The sequence below is a fragment of the Prionailurus bengalensis genome, chromosome A1 (genome assembly GCF_016509475.1).
Source record: "Prionailurus bengalensis isolate Pbe53 chromosome A1, Fcat_Pben_1.1_paternal_pri, whole genome shotgun sequence".
NCBI lineage: Eukaryota > Metazoa > Chordata > Mammalia > Carnivora > Felidae > Prionailurus > Prionailurus bengalensis.
This window is the reverse complement of record NC_057343.1, coordinates 64,626,876-64,648,023: the sequence shown is the minus strand read 5'-3', so window position 1 is coordinate 64,648,023 and position 21,148 is coordinate 64,626,876. Positions and strand designations below refer to the sequence as shown.

At 35.4% G+C, this 21,148-nt stretch overlaps 1 protein-coding gene across 1 annotated transcript in view; it reads right to left on the bottom strand.

Annotated features, from left to right (window-relative positions):
* The window catches only part of LOC122478826 (glypican-5-like), a 1,039,221-nt gene that overhangs the window by 737,428 nt on the left and 280,645 nt on the right, over window positions 1-21,148 (bottom strand). Inside the window, exon 3 of the mRNA XM_043572524.1 lies at window positions 12,825-12,981. Within this exon, the coding sequence (XP_043428459.1) occupies window positions 12,825-12,981 (157 nt within the window). The remainder of the gene's footprint in view (window positions 1-12,824; window positions 12,982-21,148) is intronic.

The window sequence follows — 21,148 nt, the reverse complement described above, 5'->3', positions numbered from 1 at the left end:
TGAATATGTGGATTTTCCTTCAGAGTCCTTCTCAGTTGAGCAAATCATTTCTTATAGAAAACAACCCCAACTACTAACAGAGGCACTATATATTGTCCTAAATTATAGACACCGCTAATTATTTTGCTAAGCTCTTGACTCACCCCCCCCTCAAAAACAGTGTTTCAGGAAGATCAAATACATCGTGAATACATTCTGATATCTGAAACATTTGTGCTTTTGTAAGTGCTGTGTCTGGAATGAATTTATCCCATACCCCACCTGACTATTTTTGATCTCCTGTGGACACCAGTACAGATGTAACTTTTAGGATGTTATTCCTGGCTAAATAAGTAAATATAAAATTTATTATTCTCATATTAATGAGTGCCTCATATTGTTTAAGTTTTTAAAATATTTTAGTGGTGTAGTTTATTTATTTACTTACATATCTGTTCCCTTCTAGACTTTGATCACCTTAAGTGTATAAAGCAACATACATACATTTTAAAAACATACACAACTAGAAAGAGCAAAGAGATTTCTTACAACTCATATACTGACAAAATATTATCAGTTAGGCATGTAATGAGATGCCTCAAATCAACCTAGTAATAAAATGAGAAAAGGGAAGGGAGGCAATTTGCAAAAAGGAATCACAAAATGACCAATAAACAAAAATGTGATGCTCAACTTCAGCAATCAGTGAAATGCACATGGCCAAAAAAGATCCCCTCAGTTTATGTAAACTTGAGACAGGTTTCTTCCAGACTCAAAGTTCCTGACCTCCCTCTCCTAGAGCCCTTACTTTAGAAAACTTGCTATTGTAACTCCTGCCTCTGCCCTTTGGAGATGTAAAAGTTCTCCGGCCTCTTAACAGTTTTACAACCCAGGACTGTTTTTGTCAAGGACCTGGGAGCCATCCCTTTGAAATGTAACTTTTTTAAAAGATAGAGCCCGTATCCCCTGGTCTCTGTAGGAGTCTAACTTGGACAAGTGCCAGTTAGCAAACATTGATAGCCTAATCCCATTGACCAACCACTTCCCTAATCAACTCCAGTACGTTTCATCTAGTTCACCCCAGTGCTTAAAAACTCTCCCACCTTTTGTTTCAGCAGAGTTGAATTCAATCTCTCTCCTTTATTGCAATAGCCTTGACTCCTATTTCAAATGTCTTAAATAGTCTCCCTTCCCTGTTTAATTCTGTCTGGTGCCATTTTTATTTGGCACACCTAAGTATAGTTTTTACATTTATATCTAAAAGTTTGCAAAATTAAAAAGTCTGAGGATATGTAATTTTGGCAAAAAGTAAAAAAAAAAAGTTTTTCTTTGGTTCTTGTGTAAACATAAATTGATACAATGGTTTTGAAGATCAATTTTACTACCCCAAGTAACTTATACTCAAATGCATAAAGAGCTTGCTTGTAGCATTGCTTAGACTCATTAAATTTGAAAACAACAGACAATACATTATGGTATATTCGTATCCCTAAGTGAATAAAGTCTATTTCATAGCAGAAAGACTATTAATGATGTATAGATTTGAGAAACACAGTTGTGAAAAACATGCATACGTTTGTATGCATGTATGTTTGTATGTACGCATATAGGCAGGCATATACAGTATGTCAAGGTATACAACCAAAGATAAAGAAGGGCATTATCATTTCCTTAAAATTTTAAATGATCTGGGAGATTCAGGGAAAATACCTTTGCAGTACTGTTGCAGCACAGGCTTTGGAAACTTCAGGATCCACACAATAACCAGACAGAACAATCAGATAGTAAAATCAAAATCACATGATATCATTTTACAGCCCAACTCATGAATTATCCTCACGAACCTCAAAATACGAATGCATGGAGACATATTAGCAATAGTCGCTAAACCCAATGCCGTCAGCATGTCTGCCGAAGAAAGCAGTGGGAAGCAACACAGCATGTTATGAGCCTGAAAACCAAAGACTGCAAAAAAGCCAACTAGTATTCACTGGAAATCAATCTGCAAACAGCAGAGAATCAGAAGTTTTTCCCACTCTAGCAGGGGGAGAGTGTAAACACCCTGATACAAGGCTGCAGGGCTGGAGCCTCTGACTCGAAACTAATCCACCAAGTCTTTCTTACTATTTGGGGGTCCACAAAGAAGAGAAACTGCTGGAAGTGGAATCAAGCATTAGTGGGACAAGGTCAGTGGAAAGAGAAGATCTGAGTAAATGTAGGGGAGGAGATGGAACCAGACTATCTCAGAAAAGAAGCCACCATACTTTACAACTATGTGAAAACAACAGGACCGGGAAGTTAGTAAATTTAGAAAATCTATCTGAACCAAGCCTCCTTCTAAAAATTGAGAAAATTTAAATTCACATACAAATAAGCATCAGAAAATGATTGAGATCAAATCCTATAACAAGTTATTATAACAATATTATTTTGCTGCCATCTTTGCAATGAAAGCGCACCAGAATGACGTGCAGAAATCAGACCAAACATTTAACATATAATTTTCAAAAAAACCTGAAAGACATTTAAAAAAAGAAAAATAAGATACCAAATAATAACATAAACCAGAATTAGAGAAATTCAGAAATGAGGTTAAAGATTTTGAAAAAGAAGAGAAGAAAAAACCATTTAAAAATAAAATCTTGAAGGAGTGTAAGAGCAAAGAAACACCACTAGTAATACCGTAAGGGAAGTAGAAAGTGGAAAAAGGTAGATCTCTAAAATTAAAAATAAATTTAACAACAGATCAAAAGTATTGAAGAATGTACTGAAAAGAAGCAAGTACAAGTCAACAAATGTATATAATAGGTGTCCTTGAGGAAAAACAAATCAAAACAAGGGAAGAGAACAATTACTTAAAACTATAACTCACTGGGTCACCTGGGTGGCTCAGTCAGTTAAGCATCTGGCTTCCGCTCAGGTCATGATCTCACGGTTCGTGGATTCAAGCCCCAAGTCGGGCTTTGTGCTGACAGCTCAAAGCCTGGAGCCTGCTTTGGATTCTGTGTCTCCCTCTCTCTCTCTGCCCTTTCCCTGCTCATGCTCTGTCTCTCTCTGTCTTTCAAAAATGAATAAAAACATTTAAATATTTTAAAAAAGACTATAACTCATTATAATCTGCTAAAAATTTGATATTAATTATTTAAAAGGTATATAATGTTACCGAGAATGTCAACTCAGAACTGCCAACACAAAGCTATAAGCTATATTCTAGTAAAATTACTGCACCTTAAAGAAAACAAGACGTTGGGCACTGAGAGAGTAAAAATATAAAATGTTATTTATAAACAGTAGAAAATTAGACTGTCAATATTTGCCAGCAATGCTTTCTCCCAGAACAGAAATCAGTGCATATTAAAGAGATGCAAGGAAAGAAAATCCCAATATTCTTCTATCCAGCAGAAATGACTTTCATGTAAAAGGGTCACAAACTCTTATCACCAAGTAAGAATTTATGAAATATTGTCTTTATAAGTCCTGCGTAAGAAATGTATGAAAGACATTTTGACAGAACTAGTAGTAAGCATTGCATATATAGTTACTGAAAGAATAAATGAAGTGTGCAGATGTAGTAGGTGAATAAAATTTATTTAGAATATGGATAAAATATTCCAAAATATAACTGACTTTAGTAATCATAATTGGTAGGGTAGTTTTAGTATTATTAATATTAATAATCACATTGATAATGTGATATATCTAAAATAGAGTAAAGCAAATGAGTAAGGAGATTATTTTATCTTTTATCACCTGTGTCTTTAAGAACCATGTCTTATGCCTAGATTGTGGCCATAAGAATACTATTTCTTAAGAAAACAAACCAAGGGTCATGTAAAAATGACTGATTCCATGTGTGTGACAGATAATGAACAAGCTCAGTTTGGAATATTTTCTTAAATTATATGACAATGAAACTAGCAAAAACTTTAAGGATCATGTCAAAAGAACTCAAAGGCCAAATCAGAGAAGGGTCAATTGGCATAATGTGGGACAATCTGGACTTCAATAAGGATAAGAATCACAAACATTCTTAAAGCTACTTTTGTGATGACCTTAATTTGTACAATCTTTTAGGGTGCCTGGGTGGCTCAGTTGGTTAAGTGTCCAACACTTGATTTTGGCTCAGGCCATGATCTCCACGTTTATGGGATTAAGCCCACAGCCTCTGTGTGGACAGTGTGGAGCCTGCTTGGGATTCTCTCTCTATTCCTCTCTCTGCCCCTCCCCTACTCTCTCTTTCTATCAAAATAAAAAAATAAACATTTAAAAATTTGATTTTTTGATGGTGTTAAAAAAAAAAAGAATTGGTCACCTTCTGAGAAAGGGAGGGTACCAATTCATTATCTTAAAAGTAGTTAAATAAAAAGAAATATTCAAGAATCTATCCTGACTTTCCTGAAGATGATAAGTAAAATAGATAACTACATCACTGAAGTTGACTTTTATCCTGAGTGCATCTGTCAAAGAAAATAAGTAATGCTATAGAGAAGGGAAAATGACATATAAGACATTTCAGATGAGTAACTATATGAGGAATTTCATATACCTATGAAAAAGCACCATTCAATGAATTATCATGGTAACAGAAATTAATATAGAATAAAATACTCTTCCACTTCAATTCTTTGGACAGATACACAAAAGTAGTGACAATGGGGGAAACCGTTTGCAACAATGGGGAGCAATAAATATTAATGAACTCTTATTTATTGCTGTTAACCATATAAATTTGACTCAATCACCCTGTAAAGCAGTTTGACATTTCCTAGTAAAGCTTAACATATGCATGCTTTGCTTTGAGATATTGTCATGATACTTCTAGGTATATACTGCAGAGGCTCTTATACATGTGTATCAAGAGATACGTTCAAGATGGTTTATGGCAACATAATTCACTATATCCAAAAACTGAAATCAACTCCAGTATCCATAAACAAGAGAATAAATAAGCGGGTGTGTGTGCCCATAAATGAGAACACTATTCCTTGGTAAAATAAATGAGTACATCTACAGCCATCATCATGGATGAACTTCAAAAATATAACATTTAAGTGAAAGGAACATATCACATAACAACAAAAATGACATGATTCCACTTACATAGAATGCAAACTCCAGCAATATATGTTTGCAAATGCATAGATTGATGGTGAAAACTCTTAACAAGAGGAAAAGGGAATGATTTATATATAATTTATGATCATAGTAAATTCTTGGAGTGAAATGTGTTCAGGGAGAGGCACACAGAGACATGGAAATATTCTGTTTATTTGACTGGGTAGAGAAGTAGATACAAATTCATTTTGTCATTTTCCTTAAACTGTGCGTGTGTGAGTATGTGTGTGTAATTATAGATTTTTCTCTATTTCTATACATCTATATTCATCTCTGTTTCTATCTCTATATTATTGTTATGACTTCACCTGGTTGTATGGAATATTCCTTTCTTTCTTGCCAGTTCACGGTAGAAGCATTTAGGAATATCCTTTTACATATCTTACTCAACAACTTTTTCTGGTTCAGTGTGGGGATGGATGGGGCACTCCTGTAATGCTATGTACGGATTAGGTTATTTAACCCTCGCAGGATGTTCTTGGAAAGTACTATCATTATCCCCATCTTAAGGAAATTCAGGCATAGCACAATTATGTGTGCAAGGTAATTGGTAAATTACTTGTGCAAGCTACACTTCATTTACACGTTTGTTTTTTTAACCAGTTCACTGTATTGCTAGTAAAAATAACACTGCACATTCAAACAAAACGACTACATGGAAAAACTTGTAATAGTTCTTTGCCTAACGAATAAAATGCAAACTCTTCACTCTTGAGTTTGGAACCCATTATGATATTTTCAAGCCACATTTGAATAATGTTGGTCCTCCCCTCTCTCCTCACAGCTCCCCAATCTCCGTTCACCATGCTCGCTCTTCACAAGATACCTTCTTTCTTCCTGTTGTCAATAGCTGAAACTAAGTCATGCACCCACCTTCTCAAATGCCACTTTCTCATAAACATCGCCATTAATTTGTTTTTTCAGATGGCCCTTTCCCTGTCTCCCCTATGCACTATTTTCTGATTGCCCCATTTAGATAGTCTCTCTCCCTCCTCTTAGTTCACATGAAAGTTTGATTTATCTCTGTTGGAATTTAACATGAGTCAGGAGCTTGTGCAAACTATTTCTTCAGTGTTCATCACAAACTGGTAGAGATGAAAGTGAGACATTTCTGCTCACATACAAGAGGCACTGTTCCAAAATGGAAGGCTGCTTGAAGCAAGTGTTACCTGAAGGCTTCAGACCCCACGAAAAGATGGAAGTGGATGTCCTTTGGTGTTAGGAAGAAAACCCTTGGCTTAAAACAGTCAAACAGACTGATACCAAAAATCATATAGGGTAAGCCACACTCCCAGTCTAATTGTTATAGTCCCTAACACCTTCGTGTATATGATGTTCTTTTGGTATGCTAACATATACATGTAGATGGTGTTTTAAGAGTTCATGCTACTTTAATAAAGCTTTAGATATGCTAATAAATAAGGGATATAATAAACAAGGGTACACATGTTTGTTCCTCATGGAAGAAATGGTTCTTAGACCAGCAGCAAGAGCATCATATAGAAGCATACAAGCAATGCCCCCCTTAGACTTCCTGTATCAGACTCAGCTTTTTAACAAGGACCCCAAGTGTTTTGTATACACAAGCAACTTTGACAAGCTCTGGGCCCAGATCACATGCTCTGTTGTTTATATTAATTATTTATAGTTAGATGAGCACTTAATTGGTCAAAATCCTATATGCAATACTCTTTGTACTTAGTTAGAGATATGGAAGTCATTAAGGAGCTGAAAGTATATCTGACTTGTTTCTACATGATCCACTTTATCAATTCCTCCTGAGAGACAATTTCAATAACCATTCTGTTTATTTGCAACCAAAGGCTATAAAAATAGACCTGGGTAGAAATATGATTTGTTTCTGGTTTCACTGACAGTCACATGACTCCAGGCAAGCCATGATAAAATGTATCTGATAATAGTTTCTTAAAAATTTCAGTTTTTACTTCCTCTATTGGTCACACAGTCATACTGAGCATTGTGCTAGTTCAGAGAGACCATAGCTTCTTCATTTTACGTCCTCTGGCATGGTACAGATTTAGTCACGAGATCTGCAGAATACCTTCTTGATCTGGGATGCATGCTAGGAGGCTTCGTAAGCTTTAATTAATAAGTCTTCCCTCTTCACCTGAGTGATTGAACATCAGTTCTGTGTCTAAGCCAAAGCAACGAAAATCATTCCATAGGCATTCAAGGACAAACTCTCTTATTCCAATTCTATTATTTAAATCCACGAATGTGATATATAATGTTTCAAGAGAATGAATGATGATTTTAGATGTTTCATTAGGTATCCAGATACCACTACACAATCTTGTTAATAAAATAGCAAGCAGCCAGGATGAGTCTCAATTATTTAGACACTGAAATGGAAGTGTATAATCAGAATAATATTCATAGTTATCACATCTTAATTAAAATATATTTATCTTAGAGATGTACTTCATTTCTCTTTAGTATAATATTCACCAGTAGTGTAAAGACTGTAGTAGATGACAGTTTCAAACTGTTTATATTTTTCAACATTGAACAGAATCAGGAAGTGCTTCTTTGTGAAAATCTTTTTGGCTTTATCATGATCCTTCAGTATTAGGCATTATAAAATGTACATTAAAGTATATATAGTCATTATTCAAGATTACTTTCTCTGTGTCACAAAGATTTGAATCTAAGTAACCTTATACAAGATGATTTATTTTTAGCATCACTGAATAAACACATAGCTAGTTATTTTTAGTAAACTTTCTTATATTGAGGATAATTTTTTAAAGGGCCATTTATCAACACTTTGCAAAGTAAACTAAATACATTTTGTTTTAATTGAATTTGGTGAAACTTTAATTTAGAAAGAATACACATACTTTTAATATGCTTATTTGGAACTATTATTTTTCAAGGAAAAATAATATTGTATTATCTGTTTGACATAATTTATATTGGAAAAAATCGTCAATAGATAATATAAAATTATTTCTACAAAATGAATAATTACATAGTTTTAGTAATTCTGGAAAGAAAAATAAAGACTTCATTTTTTAAAGAAAATGCCACTTGTAATTTTTTTGAGTTCTCCTTGACCTCTATGCCTGAGATTCTGAAATAAAGGTGATTTGTGGCAAAAACAAGTTTGAGGAAGCCAAGAATTTTCACTCACTCTACAATCGTGCATTACTAAATAAATCAGCAACCTCTATTCTTCAGTGGTTAACAAAGTATTATTTATTATCTTCATTTTACTATGCACATGGAATATACTATTCTTTTCCAAGGTCATTGTTAGTACCATGCTGTAGATGCATTTGTCAGATGCTGCTCTAAGGTTAGTTACTAAGTGACAAGTCCAAACCCAATATAAACAATAGTTCTATTTATTTTAGGCTATTGAAGGTGAACCAAAGTTTCTTTCCATATCTAGTAGCTTTATATTTTGATGTATTTCCCTTCTACTTCCAAATTAATCTCCATTAAGTTGAACACCTTTGGTATTCATAAACTTACCTCCTGAGATAAAACACAGGGGAATGCTTCATAAACTAGACGGTGCTATCAGGGGCCGGGTACTGTATCACCACTGTTCTTATGACGCAGTAAGCAGTTTGCGGAACAGGGAATCATTGAGAACAGAGATGATGAAAGGTTGGAGAACTGAGTCCTGCATTCTAGAAATATTTAGAATTTGGGATGATGATGAAAACCCAAACAAAGAGAAGAAGAAGAGCAGCTAATGAAATAAGAACCTAAAGGCTAACAGTCCTTTTGAAGAAAGACTTTGGGTGGCTGAATAGGAAGCCGAGGGACCAGATTGCTGCACTGGTACTCTGAATGCACCAGTCTTTATGAACCCATACGATGATCCTTCTGCAGAGACATGTTGAGGAAAAAGGAGACATGACCACTAGGAAAAAAGTCATCTGAACACACACCAAACGATCTTTGTTGCCATTTACAGTTGCTTAGCTAAAATAAAATTATTTCTAAAAACTGCTAAACACACTGTATAACATTGTATGAACAATGATGAATATGACAATAGAAATTATCACAATTTGAAAACTGAAAATCACAATACTATTCTTGAATGTATTATAGCTGAAACAAACTGGGGTCAAATTCAATGCATCTGAGTTATTGCTGTGAACCACCTTATCAAAATGAATCTGGTTCTAGGTTACACAGTCTGTGTTTTTCTTTAAAATTGAAATTTAAATTACAATATCACATATGAATTGCAAGCAATGCTACTACAGATTCCAAAACGATACATGGACTAGTTTTGCTGCAGCTCGTATTTTAGTGCCATTCTGGTTTGTTTTTCAACATTTGAAACTATCAGAATTTCGGGTATTAGAAGAATAGTCAAGTAGTTGAAAAAGTATTGATGATTGTGTCAATATGTTTGCTCTGCATGGCTAAAAGAACAGAACTTGTTTTTTCCCACTGGTGTTTAGAACCTGCATCAATCAGCTACTTTGAAAGGGTGCCAAGTGTCAAGTGAGGCAAAATGAAGGTTCAAAGCCATTTTGACCCTACACTTCCAGGTTACTAGTGAAATAACCACACCTATACAAATGAGCCAGATTCAATACCTAAAAAAAAAGCACAGAGTAAGTTCCCATAAGATTGGAATTTTTAAATCATTTTACTGAAATAGGAAAATATTTTCAGTTTCCTAAGAGTAAACACTGCAGAGTACAGATGGCTGCTTTTTATAAGAAACATATCAGTTATCATTTCATAATAGCCACCAGGTAGTTTTGAAAGCTAAAAAGTTGTTAAATTATTTGATACCATTGGTGATGAAAACAAAATGATACCTAAAAGGTATATAAATATTTTGATGGTAAAACTTTGCCCGTTAAAGTGTGTAGAACCCTCTCTTGTTTGAAATAAACATGAACAAGAACAGATGGAAGATCAGGTTAAGGAATAATTATTAAAATATTCACCAGCTTTGAAAATTGTCATAAATGAAGCAAAATCAAATTTGCAGAACACAATAGTAGTGTTATTCCATGTAATCCTATATGGCTATAATTACATAAACACATTTTGGTATAACTCTTTCTAATCAGACATTTTTGAGGTGACAAATGAACTGTATTGTAGTAAGGTTGTATTTTATAAAGAATACACATCCGTGTAAAGAAGAGACAATGGTGCATTTCAAGTTCTTTATTCAAATTCAAACCTGGCAAACTTTCTAAAGCACTTGAGTTTTAAGTCATTATAGCCATCTAAAACTAGGTCTCAACTTGCTTTAGCAATATATCAAATGAGACAAACACAAGGAAAATATGATTGTGCTGTATAAAAATAGAAATGTGACCTATGCATTGCTACTTTCCCTGCCCCTATTTATTTCAGCATACTATCCACAGTGGTTTCCTAACCACTTATTAAAAATTGAAAGGCAACAGCTATAAACTCTGAGAAACACGATAGGCAATCCACTTATAGCAGATGTGGATTTTAAAAAAATGTTTGCCTGGAGTTGCTGAAAACCATCTAAATCTTAAATCTCTCCAATTCTGATGGATAGTTGCTTGCACCATACGTGTTCATATCAGTAATAATTGAAAACAAGGTTTTGAGGTAAAAATTCATTCTTGCCACCTTGACAAGTATGGTTTGTGAGAAAATTATTAGTGGTTGAATATCCTCCACTATCTCTACTTCTCTTGTGAAATAAACAAAAAAAAAGAGAGGGAGAGAGTAATCTATTAATACATAATGAGCTCTTGAGCTTATAAATAACTCCCAGAGTGAAAAAATTCCTATAAAAATGCTAATTCTACACACACACACACATACATGCATATAATTTATAGATGAAGCTTCAACTTCAACTATTCTTTATAATAATATTTATGCCTTAAAGTCCTACTAATAGTCAAATTGCAATAAAATTATGGTACATGGAAATACTGAAGATAAAATGGAAATGAGACTAACTAATATTATCCTAATAGATAAGTATCATAATTCCAAAATACAATGGAGGACATTTTAACTCTTAGAAAAATAATTTTTTTTCTAGTGAAAACCTTTTCATTTTCATTTTCTACTTCCTCCTTTTCTTGTTGTTTTGGCCTAACCAACAAAATATAGAGTAAAACAGAAGAATCAGCCTGATAAACCATATTAATACCAATAACAAAAACATGTATCCTAACCTGCCCCTACAAGAGTAGAAGATATTTAATTTTCACAAAGAAATTGCCTTAATATATCAAGACATTTTGTGGCCATTGGTTCAACTGCTGCTCCAATGTACTAAATCCCATCTGTTTACTTTCTTTTTTCTTAATTTCTTTATGTTTATTTATTTTTGAAAGAGAGAGCGAGCGAGAGCAAGCGTGAGCGGGATAGAGGCAGAGACAGAGAGGGAGACACAGAGTCTGAAACAGGCTCCAGGCTCTGAGCTATCAGCACACAGCCCGAGGTGGGGCTCGAACTCATGAGTCAGGAGATCATGACCTGAACTGAAGTTAGTCGCTTAACCAACTGAGTCACCCAGGCAACCCCCCCCCCCCGCCCCATGCCATCTATTTACTTTCTATATTAAATTCATTTCTATTTCTAACAGGAAAACATGTTTCTTCATATTAATTGTCCTTTGTATTTTGCACCTCTGTGGCTTCCATTTTTTTAACCAATATATCTGCCTTATAAAACAAGAGCCTAGAAAGAATGCAGTATTGATGCTTGAAGCATGTGTAGTGTTCTAAATTTATTACAAGAAGTGAAAAGCAAATGAATTCTTCTCCCACCAAAGTCATGAAAGGACATGTCTAACAGTTCCAAAGCAGCCTTTTGTGATTTAGAGAGAAACTATCAGACTAGCCTCCAGATAGGGCTGCACAGGTCCAGAAAATTACTTTATAAAGTAGTCACCTTTGGTATGACCTGAGATAAATAAAGAGCTGGAAGGTAGCTGCCCTGGGTACATTAACTTTCATCCTTCTTTCTCAGTTGATAACTTTGGTCGTCTTGCCCACCTGAACATCTGCATATACCTAACAAGAAAGAGCCAATATGCCTCATCTTTGAAAGTGAAGAAAAGAAAACAAAGTTCATCTGGTGATTTGTTGTGGCTGTTGTCATTTGCAAGCTCCATCTTTTGCCGTGGTGATCAGTCCAGCCATACCGGAAACGGTTTTCAAACTGATACAACCGCAACAAGGTGAATGACCGGTGAGAGTTTTTTTGGGAGAACAAATTCCTAAGAGTTAAATCTGAGCAGTTTCCACTATCACTAACCATATATTTAACCAATTTCTTTGCAATTCGACTCTGATGCAAACCTGGTAAAGTATCTTTTATGTAATGGCACAATATAATGAAGTTGCAGAATTTGATTATTTAGTAGAGTTTACCCATCCTGGTTTGACATTATTTACCAATATGCATTTAATAGGCACCCTAATAGTCATTTCATTCCCTGAGGACCATCTGCCTTTAAAGCCTTTAATTCTCAGAACTGGTCATTCACTAGTCTTTCTCAGAAAAAATAAAAATGCCATTTCCATTCAAAGCCATGAGTTAAAGATAACAAAACCCCCAAGAATACATGTCCTGAATAACTTAAAAATGGGGTCATTTTCATTTCCAATTCCTTTTGCATGCTTCTGAATTCACTATCATTATTACTTTACATTCACAATAATAATTATCTTCAATTATATTTCAAAATTAATTCTTTAGAAGTGGTGTTAGAATCATGTACTTACAGTCCGTGATTTTCAGCGTCCTCTTGACTTCTCCACTTCCCGATCCCCCACAACCGTCTTCATCATCACACTCCCCGCTGACCTGTTCAGCCATGCCACCGCCACTGCCCATCTGCAGTTCCCACTTGTTGGGCTTGGGTGACCTACCCTGCAACAACTAAATATGGATACAAAACACTTATTAATGGAAGACTCAAGTCATCTAAGGAAGTGATTCAGAAACGTGTCTAAATTAGACTGATTTTCTTATGGGGCTCTACTATTTTGGTGAGAATACTTTACCAAATTGAGTCTGTAAGAAAAATTAAAACTACTGAAATAATAATAAATAATGGGCAAGGTGTTACAGCTACAAAGATCTACAATCTGCATATCGGCTCAATAATCAAGCTTTGCTTGAGGCTTTGGAAAGCCAATAAACCAGGCTTTCTTGCTCATGGATAGTTTGGCTGGAGAATCTTTTGTCTCTGAATTAACATGTTTAAGCTTGGTCAATCAAACTCCATCAATCAAACTCCAGGACGACACAACTCCCTTTGCAGTATATTGGTTGATACTACTGTGCTGTGCTGTAAGCCAACAATCCAAAATTTCTCAAAACATAGAGTAATATTCTTCAAGAAAAGATTCTGTTAAAAGAATGTCGAATTTTGCACATATATGTGTGTATAGCTTTAAACTTTCTTGGATCAGATGCATAGTCCAATGCATATGCACAGAACTGAACCTGGGAACAAAAGACTTAGATCCCACTTCCATTTCTACAAATTACTTAGGAAATTTAACCAACTTCTTGGTTCTTGGTTCTCAAGTATTTTATTTACTAATACGAGCAAAATGGATGGAATAGCCATTTCCCCCTACAGCATGGGAGTGCTGGTAATATTTTTAAATTGGTAATACCAATTTTAATATTGGTAATGCCTGAACTCCTTTTCAAGAAGATGATATCATGAATAATAAAATATTTCACTTAAAGCTAAGATGAGAGAAATGATTGAGTATGTGGCACACACCCCTGTAAGGCAGTATAGAACATATGACCAAACATGAGCACAAGAGGGTACTGCTATATTATGAACAAAATGTACCACTGCTGAACACTTAATGGGCATTTAAATTTTTAGGGTGCTTCGTGAAAGTATCAGGGTTGTTAGTTCTAGGAGATTTTCTAGATAATAGTATCGACTGGCAGACAATAATTAAACATGCAGCCCAACGACAATATTTCATATTGGAAAACAAAGGGTAAAATATCCGCAGTACAACTAAGATGAATATGTTTAGCATTTAAGGAACACTTCCATCAAAGAAGCTGGACTTTTTTATAAGCTTTCAAAATTTAAAATAAAATGAGGTCACAAATTGTGAAGTATTACAATTCTTTAAAATTAATTTTTCCCTAACAAGAACGAAACGGTAAAACAATTTGACAATAATTTAAAAATTCTGGTCAGAATTAATTTCTATTTATTAGCATTTCCTAAATGTGTTAATAGGCGTTAAATTCAAAAAGATGTCTCCCCTGATTCTCTTGCATATTCCTCCAAACAAGAGGTTAATATTCCATAAGACATTCCCTTACTGAGAAGATCATACCCCGGGAAACAAGCCGTCATATCTTACTTTTTCTCCACGTTTCAGTTTCTCATCCTCTTCACAATCCCTCTCACTGCTTCCAAGTCCCTGAATATGAGACATAATCACTGCTTCCTAAGACAAACTCATCAAAAAATATCCACAATTCTATCTGACCCACACTTCCAGGTTCCCAATAATCCTATCTCCCTCTGATGGGGTCAATATCTCTGCGTCCTCTGCATGAAAGTTCCATCTTACTATGTTCATTTTCTTCCTTCTCAATCATCACACATCCACAAATGTTCATTTTCATTCTCACAACTATGATAAAATTTATCTTGCCAAAATCCCCTATACATTTCTAATCAACAAAAACAAGATTTTCACAGTAAGATCCTTATTCAAACCCCACATTTTTTGGATTAAACTATTCCAATTTCTTCTTAGTTTGATCGTCTCTCTCCTCACACTTCCAGGAAAATAAAGATAAATGTTTCAGTTAATAGCAGAAATCTCTGTTCTTCCTTTGTAGTCTCTTTCTGGGAATCCATCCCGACAGATTGTGCTCTCACCTGTATACAAATTACACACAAGTCCTTATCTGCAGCTCTTGCCACAATACTTCATCTCTAAGCAGTGATTGGATATAAAAATGTACTCTACTGCTTTGTATCTTAAAATAAAACTTCCATCTCCACTATTCATGTATCATTACAACTTCTCTTCCCAACCCCTGATTGCAGGGGACATCAGTCTCTCCATCTACTACCACCAAATTATTTTCCCCAAATCAGTACTTTCACCATGTCATTTCTCTCTGCCTTACTGCTCTTTGTGACCCTTAACTGTCAAAAACTGCTAGTTCCCAACATGTGTCTAGAGGAGAAATATCACTAGAGATAGACAAATCACAGAAAGAGATCCTGTGGCAAAATGGTTGTGAAATTCCTATGATGGCCCCTTCTTGATACCCATGAACTAAAGGCTCATGAGAAACCTCACAGTAAGCAATCTTGTTTAACAGTTGAGACTCACTTCCCATTTTCCAAATTTACATAAGCAAATTACCCCTTCCCCTCACTCAACACCCACTGACATACATTTGGAAATGGGGCCTACAAAATACCATTCAAATACAGTTAACAACTTTGTTGTTGTTAATTATGTCTAAGCACAATCCCCCAGCACCCAAATTCTGCCTCAGAGCAATCAGTTTGTTTGTCACACTGAAACTGTGTGAATTTATATGTCTATAATTTTGTTTGTGCTTGTTTCGTATTTTTCTCACTTCCAACTCTTGTTTTTCCTCCACATAGAATACCCCCTTTCTTCTTTCACAATTCATCATATCCTAAATCTCAAGTTCAACCTCAAATACCTCTTTTCCCACTCCATACATATTTCTTGGATCTTTTTGTCTCTGTGTACCATTCACAGGCACTTAATTAACTTTCTTGAGCATATGCCGTGTCTTTCTGACTAATGGTAAGTTTCTCAAGGATGAGACCATGATATTCTCATTTTTATGCTCCCAATCATTACCAGAGGGATATTTCCACATTATAGATGCTGAATAAATATGTTTTAATTCATTTGCAATTTGAAAATAATTTATTAAATTTACCCTGTCTTCCACGCCCTTTACATCTAATTTAGGAAAGTGCTTTCACTTTTACTCAAATCTTCAGAGGCCATGATATTCTAGAACAGCTTTTGAATTCATGCTTATTGACTAGTAGATGAATTCACTTATTTATTCAATGACATTGAGTATATATTATGCAACTCATACATATGTTGAAGAATATAATTCACATCCAAGGAGAAGACATAGTCTTAGTTCTTAAAAAGTACTCAGTATATATTCCTTTTTAAAAATTTTAAAGTTTATTTATTTTGAGAAAGAGAGAAAGCATGAGTTGGGGAGGGGCAGAGACAGAGGGAGAGAGAGAGAATCCCAAGCAGGCTCCACACCATCAGTGCAGAGCCCGACGCTGGGCTCAAACTCATGAAACCATGAGATCATGACTTGAGCAAAAACTGAGAGTCAGACACTTAACTAACTGAGCCACCCAGGTGGCCCTATATTCCTTATTTCAAAAAATTTTTTAATGTTTATTTACTTTTGATAGAGAGGCAGAGTGTGAATGGGGGGTGGACAGAGAGAGAGGGAGACACAGAATCCAAAGCAGGCTCCAGGCTCTAAGCTGTCAGCGTAGAGCCTGATGCAGGGCTCGAACCCACAAACTGTGAGATCATGACCTGAGCTAAAGTCGGACACCCAACCGACTGAGCCACCCTGGTGCTCCTATATTCCTTCTTTCAAAGTGGTCTACATGAATATGCAACAAGGTACAATCAAAATAAAAGAAATGATGTGAAAATCGGGGGTGGGGTGGGGGAAGCAGACTAATGATTTAGTTTTGTCATCTTGCCAAATGATTTTTCTTTTTGATCTTAGTAAGAAGTTCATCTCATTCCTGTGCTCCAGGAAGCATCTAAAATATTGTGGAAATAAAAATTTAACATTGAAAGATTATACCAAGAAATACTTCCCCAAAATATTTGTGTTTGCTACCCTATTAACTCAAGAGAAAAGGGGTATTCAAATTACCTTTTTAAATGAATACCTAGGAACAGGAATCTACATAGGGTCAAAAACTTATTTATATAAAATATTCATTTTTTTCTAGAGTAGGAAGGGAACTTTAGCTTTATGATTGGGTCACCAGGTGATGAAATGGCCTCTTGTTCTTTCACAGGACATCAGCTCTTTACCGCCCTCTCCTCCTCCAAAGCCTGGGAGCAGCATGCAGATCACTCCGCCATCTTTCTGTTGGCTCCACCTTCATGGGCAAGTGCTATTTCACTTACTATTCTTAAGTCATTTTGGAGAAATATACACAGCTTCCATCAAAGACAAGCTTGCGCCCCATGTCTTTAGGTAAAACGAAACAAGTTCCACATGTGCACATTTAAAGCAACATACACAGGGGCGCCTGGGTGACTCAGTTGGTTAAGCATCTGACTCTTGATTTCAGCTCAGGTCATGATCTCACCGTTCATGAGACTGAGCCCCTCATTGGGCTTTATGCAAACAGCATGGAGTCTGCTTAGGATTCTCTCTCCTTCTCTCTCTCTCTCTCTCTCTGCCTCTCCCCTGTTCAGCTCTCTCTCTCTCTCTGTCTCTCTCTCAAAAGAAATAAATATACTTAAAAAAAAGCAATATATACAAATAAAATGACCCTGTAGAATGATAAAGAAGCCAATTTTTATAAATGACATATGAAAATCAGTCATATTACAGTAGATATACTCATGCCACATACTGTATCAAACATCGCTTCTTTTTATCACATACATGGATAGCTGTTCCATATACTCATAAAATATAGAACATATTAGAATTTTCCAAAATGTAAAGCCTTAAAATTTTAACATTACTCTCTGGGCCTACATTCTCTGCATCTGTAAATTAAGAGAACAATATCTGTTTGGAAGGTTTTGAGACTATTAATTGGCTTAATTATACAAAGTGCTACCATATTGTGAGTGCTCAGTAATGGTTAGTTATTTGTATCACAGTTATCATTATAACCGGTAGGAACTGATACTGGTTACCCTGATTCTGTCTTTCAAAAAGGGAACCCATGCCATGATCATCCTCATCCTGCCTTGACTTGATCTGAGTCTGCCCAGTTGTAAAGATGGCAGTATTTTGAACACTTGAACCTATTCCCAAGTCATGAAAGGTAGAACGTCGATCAATACATACATATTTATAGAACAACTACAACAGAGGAAGGGCATGATTTTGAGTCCCAGACATACATTAATTGTGTGCCTTTCACCAACTCACTTAAGCCCATTAAAACTTATTTTATTCTACTGAATAATAATGCAAGGGGAAGCACTTTATGTAGTAGAAGGCACCATACTCATTTACAGTGTCCTGTGCAAGACGCCGCATCCATAAAATTGAGAAGCAGAGTGAGGACAGTGAAAAAACCCACAACTTTTAGGGTGTTCCTCCTTTCGTCAATGCCATGCAGTTTGTGCAGTCAGCTGATTAGCTGAAAATAGTCAGTTCTGATGACTGATGCTTCCTGCTTATGTTTAATTGGTTTAGGAAACTCATTAGTTATGCTATCTTGGAGGATGAGTTCGGTGGGTAGAATATCTGATTACTCTAAGGCAAATGTATTTCTTTCAGCTGGTGAATTAATCTCTCAATAGACTCAATTTGCTTTTTACTAACGGTCTGGCAATATCCCATAGTTGCAATATCCTTTCAAACACTTACAATAAAATCTGGCTAGAGATGGCTCGCATACACAACATGTTTGCTGTGAAAGAGAAACATATTCATCCAAAATTTCCAAATGTGAAAGCAATTGAACATGTCTCAAAATCCTATACATAGTAATGCATCTCTAAAATATTTCCTCCTCCGTCCCCTTACAATCATTTACATGGATATACAAGAAGTACATATGTATTTGGAAAATATTAGTCATCAGACACGAGGCTCTACTCATCTATTCAAGTGCAGACATGGTAAAACCTGTTTTCTGAGTTTATGCTATTGATGAGAACATGTTGTTGAAATTAAATGTTGACAGAAAAACTTCAAACTAAAAAACTAAAGATACAGAAAAAAATTATACTTTCACTTCATCAATTATAAGGCATCTCTAAAGATGTATTTTAAGTATAGAATAAAAAATCTCTTTGAATATATACACGCAAATATATACATATATATGAATTTAATTTTGTTATAAAGCACTTGGTATCTGCACTTTCATACAGTTTAAGTGAAACTTAAAAAGAAATGTATGGGAAATAGGAAAACAACGGAAGCTCATAACATTTTAAAATTGGAACTCTGATTCAAAATTCCTCGTGATGTATTTTTAAAGTTATCTCCGTTACATATTTCAAATGAGACCTTTAAAAAAAACCTTCTTATATAATATGCCCTCATCTTCTTTTGCAATTTAACTTCCCTTCCCCCAAACCTCTAACTCTGACCCCATCTAGACCCCAACCCGGTCCATCCTTTTTTCACCTCCCTTATGAACACAATTACAATCATATTTTACAAATCTTTTTCTAGCAAATTTTCCCACTCTTCCTCTTTCAAATTAAAAAAAATAATAATAATTTATGTTAAGCTAACCTAACCATAGATCTCCAAGTTCATATTTTCAAAAGCAGTTAAGCCACAATAGACCATTCCACCTAAAAAGCCAAACACATTTTACAGTGTGTCATGTTATGTTACGTTGACCAGACACAGAAGTCATTTCTGTAGGATTTCTTGTCAGTGTTTGCTTTAAGTTTGAGCTTTCTGATCTCGGCTTCTGTTACCCAGTGATTTGAAAGGTCACTGTTCTGTTGGCATTTAGTTTATGCAAGGCAGTCTGGCAATTTATAAAAGTCTTGTGATTTTGTAAATAGAATACTGAACTTAAAAAAGGCTTACCACATTCACTATCTGGCCTCTAATGCTTCAAGAAATCATTTATTTCTAGTCCCCTTAAGAAAATTCTGTATGTCTCCTTTCACTGTGCTAAAACTTATCTTCAACTCAGAATGTGGCCGGTTCCGTCTTCTGAGCTGCCATGCCCAAAGTGACCAGATACGTCTATAATTAATGTGTGTTCCAGTCCAACCCCTATGTTTGACCTCACGGGAGAGTTTAAACTAAAAGCTAATGAGTAAGTGCAGAAATAAAATGGAAGTAGGGATACAAACACAACCTCAAAAAGAACTCAGAAAAAATGAGAGACTTTTTCTTTTTTTTCAAAAGAGGAAGTGCCCATGCCAAATGTTAGCAATTCTCAAATGGCTTTTGTGAAACGTCTGTGTGAAAACACTCTGAAGACCCGGAAAGAATTGCTAAAAAAGAAAAACAGAAGACAACAACAACAACACACACACACACACACACACACACACACTCACACACACATGCACACACAACATTTCTTACAAGACAACCCCAGAGTTCATTTTGGAGCCTTCAATCAAAACATCCATGCTGAGTTAGCTGGACAGATATAGAAGATCAACGGCTACAATAGGGAAGGAACAAGGCCACTTTGTCACAAGCAATGTATAAGGACCCTGCACCAGGAGCATGGGAGACGAGGGGAGGAGGAAAATGGAGCCTATCTATATTGCAAACATGTAAGATGTTCAACGGACTAAGTGGATGTGTAATGCAAATTTCTTGAAGTCTGACATTTCATTACGTAGGACATGAGGCATGACATTTATAATTGCCCCACCCCCCCACCCCCAAAAAAGGTGAGAATTGTTTTCTTGATGCTGCTATCTTACTTCCCAAGTAGTTTATTAATTTTCCAAATCATTACTGCATATTGCACACTAGATATTGTATATCTACATAGACACACACACAAATCACATTGCATATTGTCACGCACAATTATAAGATAGACACCATCCAGGTTTCTAGCTGTTCCAGGTGAGTCTATGATTAAAATTAAAGAACATCCTAAACCAGAAAAATCAGATATTAAATAATCTCATTATTTTACATTTCTTGGGTGAAGCGTGAATTTGTATTATTCATGGTGTGGTTTATCATCGAGGAGTCATTTTTTAACATGCTGAAAGCCTATATCTCTGTTCCTAGGTCTTCATATGCATGAGAATACTTAAATAACCAGCATGTAATACAGACTAACATGCATATTTGCCCTAAAAACACA